Genomic DNA, 19483 nt, shown 5'->3' with positions numbered 1-19483 from the left:
AACCTGCATTTAGGAGTGGCTCAATACTGGCTGGCCATATTCGGGCCGGAGTTGGAAATACATTTCTGGCCCAAATACTTCACGCCACAACCGGCCCTCATCTGGTTTGCCAGAGTCAAGCCAGTGCCTCCTTTGCCACGCCTGGGCCGTGTTCGGCCCACATGCGTTATGCCATTGCCGACACCAGGCCAGCTGTGCCGGCTTCATGCCGAAGCCGGGCCAGATGCCTTTGCTGACTGGGTTGGCATTAAGAAAAACCAAGTGCCTAAGCTTTGAGGGGTTGATCCTGTTTCTCCTCTCTGTCAGTGAATGCCAGCTTCTTGAATCTTGGGTCAAGAATGGTGGTTTCTGACAGAACAGTGTTCCATTCCATTCTGTGAAATTTTCTGTCCATGGATACACAGAGAGCATCCACTAACTCTTTCACTTTCCCTGTGGTTACTCTGGTCTGATGCTCAGCTGTCACTTTCTGAAGACCCTTGCAAAGGATCAACACTTTAGAGGCTGTAACATAGCTGAAAAAGAGTAAACAACTAGTGTTAAAATTATGCTTTTTATTTTTTTAGCAATATATATTATTATTTCTGGTCGTGTCTAATATGCTTTTCATATTAATAATGCAAAAATAGCAACTAATAAAAATGATAACTGAATTATAATAACATAGAATAATGTGATAACATTTGTACACTGTACCTGTCTGCACTGATCTCCACAGTGACCTGCTCAAATGGCTCCAGAACAGTGCATGCCTCCTGCAGTACCTCCCATTCCTCTTGGCTCAGAGGATCAACAGGTGCATTGATAACAGCCAGGGTAGAGATGACTGCATCCTTGGACTCCAGGATCCGTTTTAGCATGTGAAAGGTGGAATTCCACCTTGTAATACACTCTTGCTTGAGCTTCAGCTCAGGCATGCCCATCTGTTGTTGGGTAGATTTGAGCTTCTGTGTGGCTGTTGTGCTCCTGTGGAAGAATTCCACTATCCCCTTCACTTTGTCCGCAGTGGGCTTCATCACCTTCAGAGCATCTCTTACAACCAGGTTAAGGGTGTGTGCAAGACATGGGTGATGGGTCCATTTCAGGGTTTTAATTGCTTTGGTGATGTTAGCTGCATTGTCGCTTACACAGCAAACCACTTTGTTTTCCACATTCCACTCTTTGGCCACTTTGAGCAGCTCCTCTGCTAAGTTCTCAGAAGTGTGTCTTTCACTGAACTCAAAACAATCCAGCAGACAGGTCACCATTTTGAATTTTTCAACCAAGTGGCATGTAACTGACATGTAGGATGTAGTGGTTCGGGATGTCCAGCAGTCGGTTGTTAGACAAACAGCTATGGCTTTTTGGACCCTTTCTTGGAGTGCAGCACGTTCTCTGTCATATAGGCCTGGGATGATTCTTTGAGAAAGTGTTTTCCTGCTTCGAATTGCATACATTGGATTGAGAGCATGAGTATATCTTCTGAATCCTTTGTCATCCACGAGTGAAAATGGCTGAAAATCACTTGCAATCATTTCACCCAGTTCCTCATCAATTGTGTTCTATTTTGCTGGTTTTATAGCTTTTTGAATAAAGTGGCGCATAGAGCTCTGGGTTGTACATCTAGGCAGTTGTGGCATTGCAGCAGCAGCAACAGTTGCAGACACACTAGCACCTTCATTAATAGCTGGTTCCCTTGCTTGTCTTTTCTCTTCAAATTGTACTAATGGATGGACTTTTCTTATGTGCCTGTGCAGGTTATTTGTGGAGCCTGATCTATGGGATATTTTAACCTTGCACAGTCTACACACTGCCTTTGAACAATCAATTAAGTTGAAATAAGTCCAAATTTCTCTGCGTTTCCTTTCCATTTTCTCACCTTTCCGCTTTCCACCGTGTTGTTTTTTTTCTCTATAGCGCTAACTAGCTCTCTCTCGTCTCCCTGTCTCTCTTGTTCGCGTGCTGCTCACAGCGTGCTGCTGTGTCTCTTCTCTAACCCTTCCCCCTTCTCTAAACTGCAGTGTGTGTGTGTGTGTGTGTGTGTGTGTGTGTGTGTGTGTGTGTGTGTGTGTGTGTGTGTGTGTGTAACCCTCCCCTCCCTCTTCTACCACGGATCTTGACCAATCACGTGCGGCTTTAACCGAAGGGGGGCGGGGGGGTGACAAGAGAAAATTCTCTGGAGAAATTTTCATAAAAATTTGAAAAACCCGGAATTCCGGGAAAATCCGGAGGACTTTCATCTCTGACTTTAACCACATCTCTGTGGACTGCATGACGTATCGATTGAATCACAATGTGGTGGTTTTTCAGAGGATTTGGGAACCCTATTTAACTTAGGTTCAACTTGAAATCTCAACTATTGTTAAAAGACCCTCGGTAATTTTTTTAACAAAAACCAACAAATACTGTATGTTGAAAAAAAACATCAAGGGAAATCATTAGTATGCACATAGTGTTTGCTCGGAAATGTTCAAACCCTCTGGATGCATATTTGAAAAGGGATCGCCATCTTGAAACCTGTATACACTGAAAAAGGTTTGTTTATTGCCATCAAAACGTATGCGGGGCTTTGCACAGTCTCTCCATTCTTCCTTCCTTTTTCTGTCTTTGTATTCTCCATCGATGGAAGAGCAATCTGCTCTTCCTTGACAACTGCTCCATGCTCTTTGTGGCGAAAAAAAAAAAATATATATATATATATATGGGCCTGGAGCTCATCCCTGCAAGTGTTATTTATTTAAGTGTTATTTAATAGTGATTTCACATCAAACAGGAATTGTTTACACTAAACAGTATACAACATGAAAGCTGTTAAGGTCACATTTACTAAATGTTTACAGATGACCCAAAAAGCCACCTATTCTAATCACTCCGTAGAAAAACTTTGGTTCGTGAGCCAATAGGATTATGATTTTTAACTGAAAACAATTTATAACAACCACTGCCCTAGTTATCTTAGCATTTCCAACATGTTTACAGTATGTATACTGTTCTTAACATTCTTTGAACTTTGTAAATGGGCTTCCGTTGTTCCGTTGTTCAATCTTTGCCAGTGAAGTTCTCAAAAGAACTTAAACCTAATAATAAAACAGCTTTGCATCTCAGTCGAAAACAACCAGTCCGTTTGTCACTGTGCGTCTCGGCTGCGGATGTCCCTGGTCCATTTAATCATTGTTTCTGGTGATCGATAAAGGAAGATGAGTTTTGAATAAAGCTCTTCTTCCAGCTCCAGCTCTCCAGTCTCACGCACCTGAAATAGAATTCATATGTGTCAGTTTTAGGAGAATAACTTCAAACGTATCCTTTTTTTTTTTTAATTTTTCTTTCTTTAACTATTTACACATTGTGTTTTGTGCTGGGCATATTCTGTGTGGGGAAAAATGTAATGTGAAAAAATTTATATACAGAGGGTTGATATAGGGCAGGGTATCAATTCATATTTCCAAAATTGACTCGACTCAAGGGCCCACTTTGATAAAATTTATGGTTAACTTGATTTTTGATTCAGTTCAGGATTTTGGGCAGTACCAATTTTACTTTCATACAATGTCTTCTGAGAAGACATTCTCAGAAGAAGAAATGCTGCAAATAGTAGAAACTCCTTGTTCGAACTTTAGTGCATTAGTAAAAATATGAATATTTACATTAAGGATCGAGCCCAATACAGTTACATAAATCATGTATGTTTTATTGAACATGACCTGATCAAAACAATTAATAATTAAAATCTATTTCAACCACAGGGCAGGCTGTGTAAGTTGGCTTCACAGTACTATTCATCCACTAATGTCCCTAAAGTTCAAATCTCTGAGGTATGTACAAAACAGCTCTTTTTACAACAACATACATTACACAAAGGTAAGTTCTATTTTTTGATGAGGTGATTTCGGATAGCAGTTGGTTACAATAGATTCTACTTTGGGGTATTAATGTACCGGGAAATGAATACTTTTGCAAGTTATACTTTGTAAAAGAATTGGAAAGCCTTATATAATTTTTTTCCCCACTTTTCAATATACTGCCACTTAGTCCATCATGCAAAATCCGAACAAAATACCATATTTTCCACACTATAAGGTTCACCTAAAAGCATTCACATTTCACAAAAGCCAACAGTGCGCCTTATAATCTGATGCGCCTTCTATATGGATCAGTATTTTGATTTCTTGGATGTAGTATTTTAAATATTCTGTAAAGTGCTTGATCACAGCTGCAGCAGTTGTGAAAGCTCAATATAAATAAAGCTGTATTATATCGTATTCCCTTTGGCGTACCACCATCTAGTGGATGCATAACTCAACCGCAGCCACTACTGTGGCTTCTACTCTATGCACCTTATAATGCGGTGCGCCCTATCTATGAAATTAGTTTTAAAATAAGCTATTCATTGAAAGTGCGTGTTATACTCCGAAGCGCCGTATAGTGCGGAAAATACGGCACATTTGCAATGGTTATGGTATCATGACAAAATGTGCAACAGGGGTCTAAATATTTTTTTGCAGGCTACTGTAATACAAGACTACTGACCAGGAATATGTCCATACAAAGCTTCAGTATACGGTCCACACAAGGAAGCTCTTCAAACATGATGGAGTGAGAGATCTCACTGAAGAAGCCTCGTACAAACTTGCCAATGACTAGGACTACAGACACATACAAACCCATGATCCTAGAAAGATGGCAAAGAAAGTAGAATCATTTCAACAACCCAAGTGAACATCATATCAAATGTCTGTCAACATCTCAAGTCTAATCATTTCCCTCAATCCCAAAGAAAATCACAGTATTGTATCCGCAAATCTAATAATTGCATTTTCAGTACGTATTTTAATTATTAGCGGTTGAAATCGCGCAATGGAATAAAATAAAAAATATATATATCTATATTTTTTTGAAACTTTTAATGCCAAAATGTCTTCACAGTGATGTGTCCCAAATTAAGTTTCATGAAATGCAATATGTTTTCAGAAGATTCTAATATCATTTTGGGATATCTAAGATGTTTTTTCCAATTTCTTCATCTGTCTTTTCCATGAACAGTAACGCAAATGCATCTTAGTCTCCTCAGAGTTCCTTGATTTTGGGTCTTTTAAAAAATGGACTGTCTTTTTCACCCAATCTGTCTTTACTGTTGACTCCAATGGAGAGATCCTCATTATTGTTATTGCAAGAAGTAAGCTTAAATACCAAGATGGGGCAGCCATTTTGGATTCATGTAATAACAGACAGAAAAATACATACTTATCTCTGAGGTATGTATGAATTTGTCAAAGTGACAAAACTACATTGTAACTTGTTTTGTAAGTCTTGACCAGTATTACCGGTACAATTGTAGAAAGATAAAAGATTAACATTAAGTCATATTGAGTAGTTCGGATCATTTATGTATCCAGAGTTTGAAGGGCAACACATAAATTGTGCAACTCACAAGATTTTAATGAAGCTGTTTGTGTTTTTACCTTCACGCTCCTTTGTCATTACTGTTTGTGTCTTTCACTGGGCCACCACTACCATTTTATCTGTCAATAAGGATTGCCTTTACATAACAGTGGATTTGTGCGGCTATGTGAGGCATTTACACACATGAAACAAAGGAGAATTAGAATTTATTTTTCTAATCAGTATCTTTACCTTTGTCAAATTATATATTTTCATATTATATTATAAAATGTATTTCTTTTTACCTATAATTTCCTTTATTATATACAATCATTATACATTGGTACAACCATAGTTTTGATTTGGATTGAAACAACCTTGCAATCTGTGCAGCGCCGTGGGCAAGACAAAACAGCTGTCAAAACATGGAGGGAAAGGACAAAAGCATGACAATGACTGAAACATCCTGCTCAGGCAAAAAAGGGGTGACTCAAAGCTTTTACCTTAGTTCAGCACTTATTTATTAATTTATTAACTTTTACTTTCTCTGTGTGTATTTATTTAGCATTTTTGAATGATTATTCTGTTTGTCACCATAATAAATGAACATCCTCCAAAAATAGAGACTTCACTGCAAGAGAGCAAAATTACAAATTCAACTCGGGATAAAACAATTAAAATTAGTCATTTCCTCCACTGTATCGACATATTATTTTGTAATCATGATCATATCCGTTCTAGAATAATTCCCATGTACACGCTGCGTGTGAGTAAGCTTTCCTCACCCATATCCCGCCAGGAAGCCAAGACTGGGTGGACTGACTTTGTCATTGAATACAATCATGGACAGGACCCCACAGGAGGAAGGGGCACAGCCCTCAATGGCAATGTCCCACCATTCCTGTTTCCCACTGGAGTTCAGTGGATTGTTGCTCATCAGGGACAGGGTTATATTCTGGTACCTTTCTCCATTCCCTAAAATAAATCAACAACAATGTTAAAATAGACTTTCTTTTCTTTCTGCTCTAATAATGTTAGCGCAATTAGAACATTGAAGTTGTAAGGCACAGTTTTACCCAATCACAATAACCGGCATTTGCCTGTGTGCACGCGCGCGCGTGTGTGTGTGTGTGTGTGTGTGTGTGTGTGTGTGTGTGTGTGTGTGTGTGTGTGTGTGTGTGGACAAATACATTGAGAAGTCGGTTGAAGTTTCCTGACGAGAATTTATGAGATACAGTTAATGTCCCGTGAATGCTGCTCCTACAAATAAAAATGGTATACCAAGGCAAAAAATAAGGTGAAGAACTCTTCCAACCATTTATTAAAAAAAAGTGTAAAGTAGATCGCACTGCAACAAGATTCATTATAAATAAAGAAGAGTTGGAAAAAGTGTGAGTGGAGCTATATCAGCTTCGCTCGTAGTTGTCTTGTAAATATTTTAGTCTGTGTGCGTGTATCCAAACCGGGGCAATACAATATATCGTTTTTTTCCATTCCTTTTGACAGGGCACTCTGTCAGATGTTCCCTCGCAGATGACCTGGTCCACCAAGGATATTCAACTAATTAAAAGGGCTACAGTTTAAAAAAAATGTACTGACCCAAGGGTGGGACATTTTTTGTTCTGTTATTATGACTTGACACAAGTGGACACATTTCAAATGGTTTTACTTTTTTAGTGAGCCCATGGGAAGAGGGAGCCCTATTGCTTCTTCGGGCTGTGTCCAGCCAGCTGTACCAATATGTGTGACATATTGATTTGCTCTTCTGGACTGTCTTATTTATGTATAGAATTTAAATATATTAAATTTTTTTGTGACCTTCATATAGTTGAGTGGCTGGTTTGGCCTCTGCTCCATTTGGGGCACGGATATAATTTGGAAACATATTTGGAACATGCCTGGAAAAAAGACAAAAACAATTTAACAGTAAGTTACAGCTGTATTAAAAGGAACGTTAGTAACCTCACAAACATTTGAGTTTTCAATGCAAAACCTACACTGGTTTAGTGCGATTGCCCAACAGAAGAGAAGCTAGGTCGGCTCTCACAGGGTTCCCAGGTTCCAGGTCAACTGAATGTTTGTCAAACGTGTGCTCCACAGTCCCTCCTTTTCCCAGGTCCCTGTTCGGGGGGAAATTCAAAGATTAATCAGCCAAAAAGGAAAAGGCTATGTAAAGGTAATATGATTAAGGCAAACTAAAGCTGACATGTTCAACATATCTTGTACTCTTTATCCAGTTACGTTAAAGACATGATTTGTTTTTCCTTTTGAAAAAAAAAAGGCAGTGGCAGACAGACTAATGCTAATTGATGCACCGCATACACTGTGGTATCTCCAACAATCAATGAAACACCCACAACCCCCCCCTCCCCCCCAAAAAAAAAAAAAAAACAGGTGTGCATAAACTCTTGAACAGTGGTTCTCAAACATTCTTTTGGGGTCCGGGGGACCTATGTTTCCAAGGACCATTCTTAATACCAATGATGATCAATAAATATTCCTGTCGTGGACAGAAAAGTAACTTAACCACATCATCCATCCATTCATTTTCTACCGCTTGGGTCACGGAGGCAGCATCTTCAGCAGGGAAGCCCAGACTTCTCTCTCCTCAGCCACATCTTCCAAGGGATCTCAAGGCATTCCCCCAGGCTAGCCGGAAAACGTAGTCTCTCCAGTGTGTCTTGGGTCATCCTCGGTGCCTCCTGCCATTGGGACATGTCTGGAATACTTCACCAAGGAGGCGTCCAGGAGGCATCCTAATCAGATGCCTAAGACATCTTATCTGGCTCCTCTTAATGTGGAACAGTAGTGGCATGATTCTGAGTCCTTCCTAGATGACTGAACTCCTTCCATGCATGAGATTTTGCCTGAGCGACCGCTGAACTTGTATTCCGCTTGGCCAGCCGGTACCTGTCAGCTACCTTTGGAGGCCCAGAGGCCAAAAAGGCCTGATAGGACTCTTTCTTTTGCTTGACAACATCCCTTACTGCTGGTGTCCACCAGCGGGTTTGGGAATTGCTGCCACGACAGGCACTGACGTGCTCTGATCAGCCACATCAACGATGGAGGCACGTAACATGGTCCATTTGAACTAGATGTCCCTTGCCGGAGGTTGGATTTGAAACTCTTTCTGACAAGGCATTCTGCCAGACATTCCCAGCAAAACCTTACAATACGATTAGGTCTGCCAGGTCAGACCGGCATTTCCCCCCCCCCCGATCGGAGCCAACACACCACCAGGTGGTAATCAGTTGACAACTCCGTTCCTCTCTTCACTCAAGTATCCAAAACATGCAGCTACAAATGTGACGACACGACGACAAAGTCGATTAGTGAACTGCGGGGCCTACAGTATACAGAAGTCTAGTAACAGAACACCACTCAAGTGTTGTAATTAGATCAAGATTGCCCATCTTCTCCTAGGCACCCATGAAATTGGTGCCTATGGCACCGCTAGTTTTTTTGTTTTTGTCTTAATTTTTCCAAATGACAGAATTCCGTGGTGCCGAATGAGGTCTTTAAGCTCTGGTCGACAGCAAAAAATAAAGCTTTTAATGTCACTATTAGAGGGAGGTTTGGACAGAGACATAAACAAACAGACTGACACAATAAAGTACATTAAATCTACTGCGTAATGTTTTGTAACAAGAAGAGAAAATACTTTACCGTTGGAAATTCCAGGACAGACGCAATGTTAGATCAGAAGGACTTCCTAGCAGTTCTTTTATGACTTCCTGTCTGCTGGGTGGACTGATTCTCCATACTGAGCCTGAACTGCCTTCAATCATGGCTGTAACAACATCCTCATAACCATAAAGTGAAATGAACTGCATGGCCACCTACAACAAATGAAAATACAGTAATGACAAAATAAAACCCAATACAGTACTTCAAAACAATCTTGTGTGTAATTCTTCTAATATGGAACAGTTTCATCTTTACATTTAGGACCTTTTCATAAAACAGTGTTAAAACGGAATCTGTATTTTCTTCCGGCCTCTTCTGCTTGGCAAATGGTTGTATACAGTGAATAAAAGCGCTCACAGGGTCACCTCATTTACCTACTCATGACTCAGCATCAGTTGAGCCAATTCTCAGTATCTTGATCAAGAACAATTGAACATGGTCATGGAGGGTTGAGGATTGTCCCTGCAACCTTTGGTTTTTGGAGATGACCATTTCATCATCAAAGGTAAGACACTCCCACTACAGTGCAAAATGGTTAGCTGTTTTTATAATGGCCCAGTGTTAACCACTTCATTAGGTTAAAACATCATACTTTACATTCCAGGGAACGACTCAAAAATGTTTGTTTGTCAGGTTTTAATTATTCTTCTAATAGTTTTTCTGACTTGTACCCATATGTTACAGAATATATGCTTTCCTCCCTCAGGTGTTATTGACAAATTTGTACTAATAACAAACCATGACCCTGTAGAGATATTAGGGGACTTGTTCATATAAGGAAAACTGGTTTGAATGAAGGTGTTGTCTTCACCAAAACAGAAATAAAGCTATGCTATGGGTTCGAGGACACTCGAGGACTTCAACCCATCACTAGATTATCTAAACTCTAAAATAATTTGGTAGCTACCTCGCCCTTTAACGCTGAAATCAACCTTGAACCAACCTTATTTAATGATCTTACTCTTTGACTACAGATCACTTGTTCCCATCATTGTCTTTGTGAGCTTTTACTGCCTGCCAGCCTGCAAACTTGTGTCCCGCAAATGTGGACCGCTTGCCACCTCACCCAAACTTCACTTCACGCCCAGTTGCACTGGGCATTCAAATGAACATTTTGAATGCTAACCCGCTTTGCTCTATCTCTGCATTTGGGTCCTCGTCTCGTCCCCACGAACCCTGACACAGAGTACTAAAAACATGTATGGAACAGCAGAGCAGCATCAATCCATCCATTATACAAACCGCTTTATCTTCACGAGGGTCACGGGCTTGCTGGAGCCAATCCCAGTTGACAGTAGGTGGGGTACACCCTGAACTGGTTGCCAGCCAATAGCAGAGCACACACAGACAAACAACCATCCGCGCTCACACTCACACCTAGGGACAATATAGTGTTCAATTAACCTCCCATGCATGTTTTTAGAATGTGGGAGGAAACCGGAGTACCCGGAGAAAACCCACGCAGGCACAAGGACAACGTGCAAACTCCACACAGGAAGGCCAGCACCCATAATCGAACCCATGAACTCTGCACTGTGAGTCGCACGGGCTATTTTGAACATCAACAATTTTTGTCCAGTTTGAGTCATGCTGGACAAAAATCATAACGCACCGCATTGTTCCCAAACTTTTTGCTGAGTTTTTCATATTCTGCCTCTGTAAAAGGTTGAATCGACTGCTGCTGGACACTCATGGTAAAGAGGGGCTGTGAACACACAAAAATAGAGACCTAAATATAACTAGAAATGTCATTCGTGTTGAAAACAGTGACAGATCATATTTGTATTTTCCCAATCCAAAATATCAAGATTTCAGTTTACCTGTGAAAGAGAGTGCATTAGCTAATTTACTTTGTTTTGTACAAACCGATTCTCGTAAAAATAAAACTTCATTCTTAAAAATAAATAAATAAATGGACATCTGGAACCCATAACATGAAGGGGAAAAAAAATCAAGCTTTGTGTCTATAGATATTTCCCCACTCATCAAAAAATTGTGCTTACATAGATTTCAATAGTCAAGTATGAACCAATACCAGTATTCTGCATAAATGTTATACTTGAAATATGTAAGAAATAGAAACAAATAAATGGAAGCATAGACAGGTGGCCATCCTGATTACCTCATATCCTCCTAGCTTGACGGTAACAGTGACATCAATGGGGTGGTTGACAACACCCACTACAGATCTGACCAATGAAATGAAGAGCAGGGGAAACCATATTATGCACACTAAGAAGATGATGATGAGTCCACCCATTCCATATTTCACCATCTTCTTTTTCTTTTGTCCTTTAGGCTGGGGATATTTCTGAGGGGGAGAAATGTTCATAAGGCTGTGTTCTTAAATTAATTAATTCCGAGTGAACAGACATATATCAGACTGTTTCATATGTTGCAGAGGCATGGCAACCAAAACAGCCCCACAGCATCTACAGCAGGGTTCACCAACTTTTTTGAAATTGAGAGCCACTTCTTGGCTACTGATGAGTGGGAAGGGCTACCAGTTTGACACACTCCTTTTAAATAAGAAATTTGCTCAAATAACCTTTGATCACAGTCACCTGTTAAATGTTCATAACATTTACAATTTATGTGAAGACATTGCTCATGGTATGATGAATTCTATCAATAATTAGGAAACAGATAAATATCAATATGCAAAACTTGATTACTATAAATATCTGCCAGTGTTCACATTTTCAAATGATTATTTCCACAACATTCCCCTGATATCACAATGTCCGATCACTAGTGAGCCATTTTTGGAATAGGTCTGCATTGATGACCCCTGATTAGGAGCCTTCAGGAACTTTAGGGTGACAATTGGTGACACTCCATGTGCCGAGAGCTTCTATAATCATCTCATCTTTGTGTTGCAGGTAATAAAGCAAATACAGTAGTTCATAATTCAACATCTCCACTTTGTCAATCTATTGAATGTTATTTTTACAAAACAAGAATGGGCAACAAATTGGACATTCCTGCCATTGTCCGAAAGCTGATTAAGTAAGTCTTACCTTCTCTGTCTCACGGCTGCATTTGATGATGAAAATGTTTGCATAGATGTCCTCAACACACATCCAATTGGACAGAGACAGAGTGGTGTCCGTCCAAACCCAGTCCATTACTGCTCGCAGCTCTACAAGGAAAGGAACTAGTCGAAAACTACACAAACAGATACACATGAACACACAGGCGCACAAATAAACACACACCCAGACACACACTTATTGTTTAACTCAAAACATTACTTAAAAATGCTGTGATATAAAAACAACATCAAATCATTGAAAGATTCAGGATTGCATTGTGGTCATACCCTTGGAAGAGAAATAAGTTGAGGTGGGTGTAGTTTTTGGTGAGGAAGTTGCCAAGAATACGAGTAGGGTACCCGCAACGGATCTGGTACGCTGACAGGCCAAAGTAGATACACTTGACAAAGTACCACAGCTGGGCCACAAAATTCAGATTGAATCTCCTACAAATGGAAAAAGTGGTAGCAGCAACTACGATATTAAGAAAATAATGGAACAATAACATTTGGTTTGTTACCATGTCAGTATGAAAATCTAATCATAAAATGTTATATTGAAATTCACCTTTCAGTGACAGCAGGTAGGATAAAGAACATCCACAGATGTATCCCAAAGACAAGAACAACCTTGGATAAGAGCAAAACGATGGTTAAAGGCATTTCTGAATCAATTTTCATGAAATTCTTATTTGCGAGGACAATGGAACAATGGTTTTGGTGATGAATTATTCCAAAAACATGGACTAAAATCCAATTATATGAATACTGAATCAATAGAGTATCTCCTACAGGAAATAATGTAAATCCAAAAAAAATAACAGTTCCGTAAGAGAATCAGATTCTACAAATGTAAACTCAGATAAAAGTATACAAAAAATATTTATTTACAGCAAAAAATGGCGAAAAGCAGACAAAGTACAAACAAACGCTGGTAGACACATCAGGAGAAAATGAGAGAAAGCAAAAGCACTTGCAGAAGGTAAGGAAAAAATACAAACAAAATTATCTGTCACCAAAGGACAAGCTGACCCACTCGTGAAAATACCAAAACCGAGAGTCATAATAAACACAGGCAAACAACTTACAGAAAACAGAGAACCAAGAACGGAGAATGAGAATACAGAGCAATATCGAGAACTTCCAGAAAACAGCCATTGAACAAATTGTATGAGCAAAGTGAATTATTAGGCAGTCAGTTGGCATCTGGGATGTCCTTAAATAGTCCGTGTTCCAATGAGGAATAGGTGCGCAGCAGGAAGGAGCAGAACACCATTGCCACTTACTGGGGACTAAACAGAACGGAATCATGACAGTACCGCCCCATCAATGGATGCCTTTTGGCACATTATCTGGCTTGGATGGGTGAGAAGAGTGGAAGGTAAAAAGAGACGGATCTAGAATCCAGAAGCGGGGAATCCACTGTCACTCCTCCAGACCATACCCTTCCCAATTGACGAGATACGGGATACCTCTGGCCCTGCGCCTAGAGTCCAAAATTTCTCTCACCGTGTACATAGCTTCGCTGTCAATCACCCGCGGAGGAGGAGGCAGGGTGGGAGGAATTACCAGGGGGCTGGATGCCAGGGGTTTTAGCAGGATAACGTGGAAGACAGGTGGACCTTCATGGTGGGTGCCTTGACGGAAATGGGGTTGACTACGGCTCTGTTTTTCAACCGGTGTGCCACGGCACGTCACATTTTCAGCTAGTGGTGTGCCGCGAGATTTTTTTCAATGAAAAAAAGTTCAAAAAAGTTCGAAAAACCCTGATCTAAACAGCCCCAGGTTTCACACTGATTGAGTATAAATAAACTGAGAAATTATATTTTAATTAAATACACTGTTCAGAGTGTCATTTTATCACATTTTTGGTTAGTGGTGTGCCGCAAAATTTTTCCAATGTAAAAAACGTGCCCTGGCTCAACAAAGGTTGAAAAACACTGGACTACGGCTTCCACCTCGAAAGGTCCTGTGAAACTTGCGTGATGTACCGGCTAGATGTCAGTCTCGGGTAAAAGCTACACCTTCTGTCCCACTATGGCAACGATCCGCAATGGCCCAATTTGCAAGAGGCAGTGGGTGACAGTGCGGCCCTGGTCTCCCTCCAGACATAAGATAAGGTAAGATCAGATGAGATAAGATAAGATATCGTTTATTTGTCCCACACTGGGGAAATTTACAGTCTACAGCAGCAAAATTGGGGGGGGGGGGTAGAAAGAAGAAAAACAAAGTGTTTGCACTTTGACTCTATGGATCCTCCACAAGTGGAGCTGAACCGATGGTATCTCAATCAGCCCCTCCTGTGATGGGAACAGCGATGGTTGATATCCATATGCAGCCATGAAGGGAGCCCGCCCTGTGGCCGACGAGATGAGTATGTATTGTGTGCATACTCAACGCATGACAGACGGATGGCCCAAGACGTGAGTTGATGGAGGCACACGCATCTTAACACAGATTCTAGGTCTTGATTTTTTTTCTCTCAGTTTGTCTGTTCGATTGGGGGTGGTATCCGGAAGACACGCTCACCATGGCTCCCAGAGCTTGACAGAAACATCTCCACACCTGGGAGACGCATTGCGGCCCCCGGTCAGACACAATGTCTGCCAGGATCCCATGAAGGCAGAATATGTGATTAATGAGGAGATTGGCTCCAAGGCAGATAGTAGCTTGGACAGGATGATGAAGTGAGCTGATTTAGAGAAATGGTGTCGTGCGAGGTAGTGACAGGTCCAATAATGAGATGGCAGTAGCAGGCTGTGCGCCACCAGAGAGATTGGTGGCAGTCGCAGGACGTAAGTCGCCAGAACAGGGACGAGTGGCCACCACAGGACGAGCGCTGGCGGAGCAGTGACAAGTGGTGGCCGCAGGACATGCGCCACTGTAGCAGGGACGCGTGGCAGCCGCAGGAGGTGCGCCGTTGGAACAAAAAAGAGTGGCGGCCGCAGGACATGCGCCACTGGAGCAAACTATAGGATCTGCGCTGCCGGAACAGAAACAGGTGGTGCAGCCGGAACATGAGCATCAGGTCCTTGGTTCCGAGACGCCTGGCGACTCTTGTACGACGAAGGGGAGGAGTTGACGGGTGGACTACACGGTAGAATGGACTCCAGTTCTCACACATGGGTATGTTCCAATCGATGTCCGGTCATGGACTTTAGGCCATGGTAACGCGAACACATGGAGTTTGCATGAAGGTCTTGCAGGGCATTTGAGCACTCTGTGACCCAACTGGCCACAGGAGAGGCATGTCCCATTTTGGAAATGCCACAACCTTTCCTCAGGGTGCAACTGACCTCCATTAAGCTGCATAGCTTCTTCCGTGCACTCAGCTAGCACTGTGGTCGGTTGGCTGTCTTGAATGGAGGCTATGTGGGTCTCATAGTGATCATCTCCTACTGTCGCAGAGGGTCTTAAAAGTCGCTTGAGTGTTCTCCTGCCCACGTTCCTGGCATCTCTCCCTCATGCTGTTGTCCAGATGGAGAGCCAAACTAATGAGTTTCTCCAGGTTAGTGGCGTAATTTTGAACTGCCAACACATCCTTGAGGGAGGAACTTAGTCCACGGCGAAAAATACTGTGCCGCGTGCAGTCGTCAAAACCACTTTCTGCCACTAATATACGAAATTTAATGGAGTTTGTTACAATGTACCAATTGTCCTCCGGCCTTCTTTTCTCGAACCGGGTGGTGAAACTCATGACGAAACTCAGCAAGAAAATCAGGGAAGGGGGACTAAAGTTCCAGGCACGCATTGCTCACAGCCATAATCCAAGAACTATCCTGGCCAGTCAACAGCCTCAAAACGAATGCAACTTTAGTAAGATCTTGGGAGTAGGTGTAGGGTTGCTGGTCAAAAAAGAGACAGCATAGGTAAATAAATTGACCACGGATGTCAGGTTCTCCACCATAACGAGAGGGATGAGGATGAGAAGGTCTAGAAAACAAGCACTTGGACGAGAGTTGTGAACAAGACGAATTATCTGACTAGTGGTTAGGGCTTGACAGTCCTTTATAACAGGTGAGAGATAAAGACAAGACAAGGAATGGAAGGGAAGGCCCTCCACTGCCACCTGCTGGAGACAAAACAGAACAGAACCATGACGAAACTCACCCATGTGAGGAGTTTGGCAAAGACATGGAAAACGACTTCTGGATGCTTCCACAAAATTTGGGTTCATCAGCTGACATCTCATGAGGGGGAAGCAGTGGACCATTAACACTGTGTATCGTGGAGATGATACACTGCTGACCTCAATTCAGAACATTGTGAGTCAGTGGGGAGAATAGTTTGAAGACCTCCTCAATTCCACCGACATAACTTATTTTGATGAAGATGAGGCTGGGGACTCGGTGAGGTGGGCTCTCCTATCCCTTGGGTTGCAGTCAAGGTGGTTAAGAAGTTCCTCAGTGGCAGAACTGTGAGGGTGGATGAGATCCACCGGGAGTTCCTTTATCCTCTGTATGTTGTGGGGCTGTCCTTGTTGACACATCTCCTTCAGAATTTTGTAGACATTGGGGATAGTGATTCTGGATTGGCAGACAGGGATGGTGGTGTCTCTTTTTAGAAGGGGTACTGGAGGGTCTGTTCCAAAGAGAGGAATCACCCTCGTTTCCTGTAAGGTCTATTCATGGGTTCTGGAGGGGAGGGTGCATAGGGAGTCGGATCGCAGACTCAGAAGGAGCAGTGTGTTTCTCATCCCAGCTGTGGAACAGTGTACCAGCTCCACACCCTCGGCAGGGTCCTTGAGGTTACATTAGAGTTTGCCAAATCTGTCTACATGTGTTCTGAGGACTTGGAGAAAGCATTTGACTCTGTCCCTTGAGGAGCTCTATAGCGGGTGCTTCCGGGGAACTGGATACCAAACTCCATGATATGGGCCGTTCTGTCCTTGGACTATTGATGTTGGTTCGCATTGTCAGCAGTAAGTCAGATTCAAGTGAAGGTTGAACTCAATCACTCTTTGTCACTGATTCTGATGATAAGCTTTATTATTTATTTATAGTTTCTAGGCGCAGCGGAGGTGTCAAGGGGATAAAGCTTGGTGGCCTTAGTCTTGTATCTCTGATTTTTGCAGATGATTATTGTTTGGTTTTTCAAGCCGAGATCTCAAACTCTCACTGGAATGGTTCACCACACAGCTCTACTTAGAATATTGTGGAACAGAGGTAGGAAACTCTCATTCCACAAGAGCCACATCCTGCCTGTTTTAGATCTCTCCCTACTCCAAACACACCTGATTCAATTGATCATGATCTTTTCAGGCTTCTATAGAGCTTGGTGATGAACTGATCGTTTGAATCAGGTGTCTTGGAGTAGAGAGAGATCGAAAAGCGGCAAGATATGGCTCTCAAGGAACCTGAATTCCCCACCTCTGTTGTGACTCTTCACAAAAATACATTTTTGGGATGTCCATACTCCAGTTTTACAGTGCTTTGATCTAACAATCACATTCACAATAATGTTGAAAAGGGGAGAAATATGGATTTACAATCTCACATATGGTAAACATCAGGAAAATGTTCAAGACACATTTTTGTACTGTGGAGAGTTTCTTGACTTGATTTAATAATGACATGAATAATATGAACAGGTGAACTGAACCTGGAAAATGAGTTTCCCCAAGACAGCCTTACGCAGGTACAAAGCTCTGTCGATGATCATGGTGGTGAACTGTATGAGAAGCATCACTAGAAATGCTTCGGGAACTTGGTCCTCTGACAAGGTGGAGGCAATATCAGCTGCTGCACTGTGTTTCTAAGGCAAAAAACACAAGAAAGTGATTAAGAAGAAATTTTTGCTGTATACTATACTGGACTGGTTGGTGAGTGGAGCAGCAAATCTCCGTTTTTCATGGAGAATGCTTATTGGCAGTTTGTGCCTGCTTATTCAAAAGTTTTGGGGGGTTCAAAAATGTTTTAATTTCAATGCATTTATGTTATAATGAGCGTCAATTACATGCAGATTTTAGTTATGTACGGTCCTGATCACCCACGAACAGTGGTGGTTCACTCTAATGTATTTGTTTTACTCTTCCTTGGACTGAAACTGTTCCTCAAAAATACTCACTTCTGTCTTGAGTGTCACAGCCACTATTCTTTCCCATTACTTCATGATGACGATTTATCAACTTTATTCCCCTTTGGTTCCCAAAACTCTGCACATCTCCCTTGGTCTACAAAAAGGGCACCCAAACGCATTTCCTCCATTCCTGAGAAGTACTTTTACCTTCTAGAACAACCTGGTCAAAAATAGCCACCGATACGAAATGCTAACATATCTTATCTTTTGGGATATTCAAACTTTCACTTTACTAATCATTCACTTCCTGGTCTGCAAGAATCACAATTTAACTCTTCTTTCTCTTATTGCTTCATTCATCACCTCTTGTATTCTTTTCATCTCGCTAACACACGACTGGCACCAGTCAACACATTTCTCTCTCTATCCTTGAGTCATCCTAACCTGCTCCACAACCTTCCCATCTATATCTGTCTGACCAACCTGTATTGGTCTTCCTCTTCCTCTTCACTGTCCAACATGAATACAAGTCATTGTATGCCTCTTGTTAGGCCTTTGCACCTCTGCCTGACACCATCTTTCATGAGGAGGATGTTTTGAGTTTTGAATTTGGGTCTATCCGTTTGGAAGTGCTCTTGGCTCAACTTCAGCTGGGCGATCCCCAGACAGACCCTGAATTAAGAGTGATTACAGTACATCTCTCATAGAAAAGCCTAAGGAGGACTTATAACAGGGGTCGGGAACCTATGGCTCGCGAGCCACATGTGGCTCTTTTGATGATTGCATCTGGCTCGCAGATAAAACAAAATATTCTTGCTTGTTTAATCCATCCATCAATTTTTCACTGTTTATGTCCTGTTCAGGGCTGCAGTTGGCTCCAGGAGAAATTTTGATTGGCTGATACTGGCCTACGTTGGCTGTTGCTGCGTAAACAGGTAAACGCCCCCTTTTGAATCAGCCCGCTCGGTCATTAGCTCAAAGCTAATCCTTCAACGAATAAGATGGCGAAAAGAAAAAAGATGATGAGTATGGTACACTTAAGGACGAATGGACCGAAGGATTCGCCTTTGTGGAGGGAACAGGTTCTGCAGTGTGTCTAATTTGCAATGACAAAATAGCATCGATTAAATGGTCAAATGTAAAGCGGGACTTCGACACGCGGCATGCTACATTCGCATCAAAACACCCTGCGGGAGTAAGTGTGCAAGCTACTGAGCAGGGTGCAGGCTAGCCAGCAGCAATTCTGCGTTTGTACCCGGCAAGGTGACTATAATTCCGCTAACTTTTCTGGATTTTTAGCAATAGATCATATTAATCATGAGTAGTATAACAAAATTATTTAAAAGAATACATTCAGAGGCTTATTATACTGACATTCTGTTGAAT

The 19483-nt window shown here is 41.8% G+C and overlaps 2 protein-coding genes across 8 annotated transcripts in view; both read right to left on the bottom strand.

The window, feature by feature from the left end:
- Positions 1 to 265: 265 nt before the first annotated feature.
- On the bottom strand, positions 266 to 1537 carry LOC109513348 (zinc finger BED domain-containing protein 4-like). The gene is made up of 2 exons (XM_019865742.1): positions 697 to 1537; positions 266 to 515 (listed from the first exon to the last, which is right to left on the bottom strand). The coding sequence occupies exons 1-2, from the start codon at positions 1512 to 1514 to the stop codon at positions 266 to 268; spliced, it is 1068 nt and encodes a 355-aa protein (XP_019721301.1). The 5' UTR covers positions 1515 to 1537.
- Positions 1538 to 2502: 965 nt separating this feature from the next.
- piezo1 (piezo type mechanosensitive ion channel component 1 (Er blood group)) overlaps positions 2503 to 19483 on the bottom strand; it is a 135513-nt gene continuing 118532 nt past the window's right edge. For 4 of the 7 annotated variants that reach the window (XM_019865743.1, XM_019865744.1, XM_019865745.1 and 1 more), the window contains 12 exons: positions 17681 to 17833; positions 12648 to 12709; positions 12368 to 12526; positions 12066 to 12213; positions 11168 to 11356; positions 10658 to 10750; positions 9025 to 9197; positions 7356 to 7478; positions 7177 to 7256; positions 6144 to 6333; positions 4507 to 4648; positions 2503 to 3229 (listed from right to left, as the gene is read on the bottom strand). In XM_019865743.1, coding sequence (XP_019721302.1) covers positions 3107 to 3229; positions 4507 to 4648; positions 6144 to 6333; positions 7177 to 7256; positions 7356 to 7478; positions 9025 to 9197; positions 10658 to 10750; positions 11168 to 11356; positions 12066 to 12213; positions 12368 to 12526; positions 12648 to 12709; positions 17681 to 17833 — 1635 coding nt within the window. In that variant the 3' untranslated portion in view covers positions 2503 to 3106. Of the gene's footprint in view, positions 3230 to 4506; positions 4649 to 6143; positions 6334 to 7176; positions 7257 to 7355; positions 7479 to 9024; positions 9198 to 10657; positions 10751 to 11167; positions 11357 to 12065; positions 12214 to 12367; positions 12555 to 12647; positions 12710 to 17680; positions 17834 to 19483 lie in introns of those variants that run through there. The other 3 variants (XR_002167733.1, XM_019865747.1, XM_019865749.1) reach the window with 3 other exon arrangements.

The sequence above is a fragment of the Hippocampus comes genome, unplaced genomic scaffold, assembly GCF_001891065.2.
Source record: "Hippocampus comes isolate QL1 unplaced genomic scaffold, H_comes_QL1_v1.1 scaffold332, whole genome shotgun sequence".
Lineage (NCBI taxonomy): Eukaryota > Metazoa > Chordata > Actinopteri > Syngnathiformes > Syngnathidae > Hippocampus > Hippocampus comes.
Note: the sequence above shows the minus strand (reverse complement) of the source record. Positions and strands in the feature narration are given on the sequence as shown.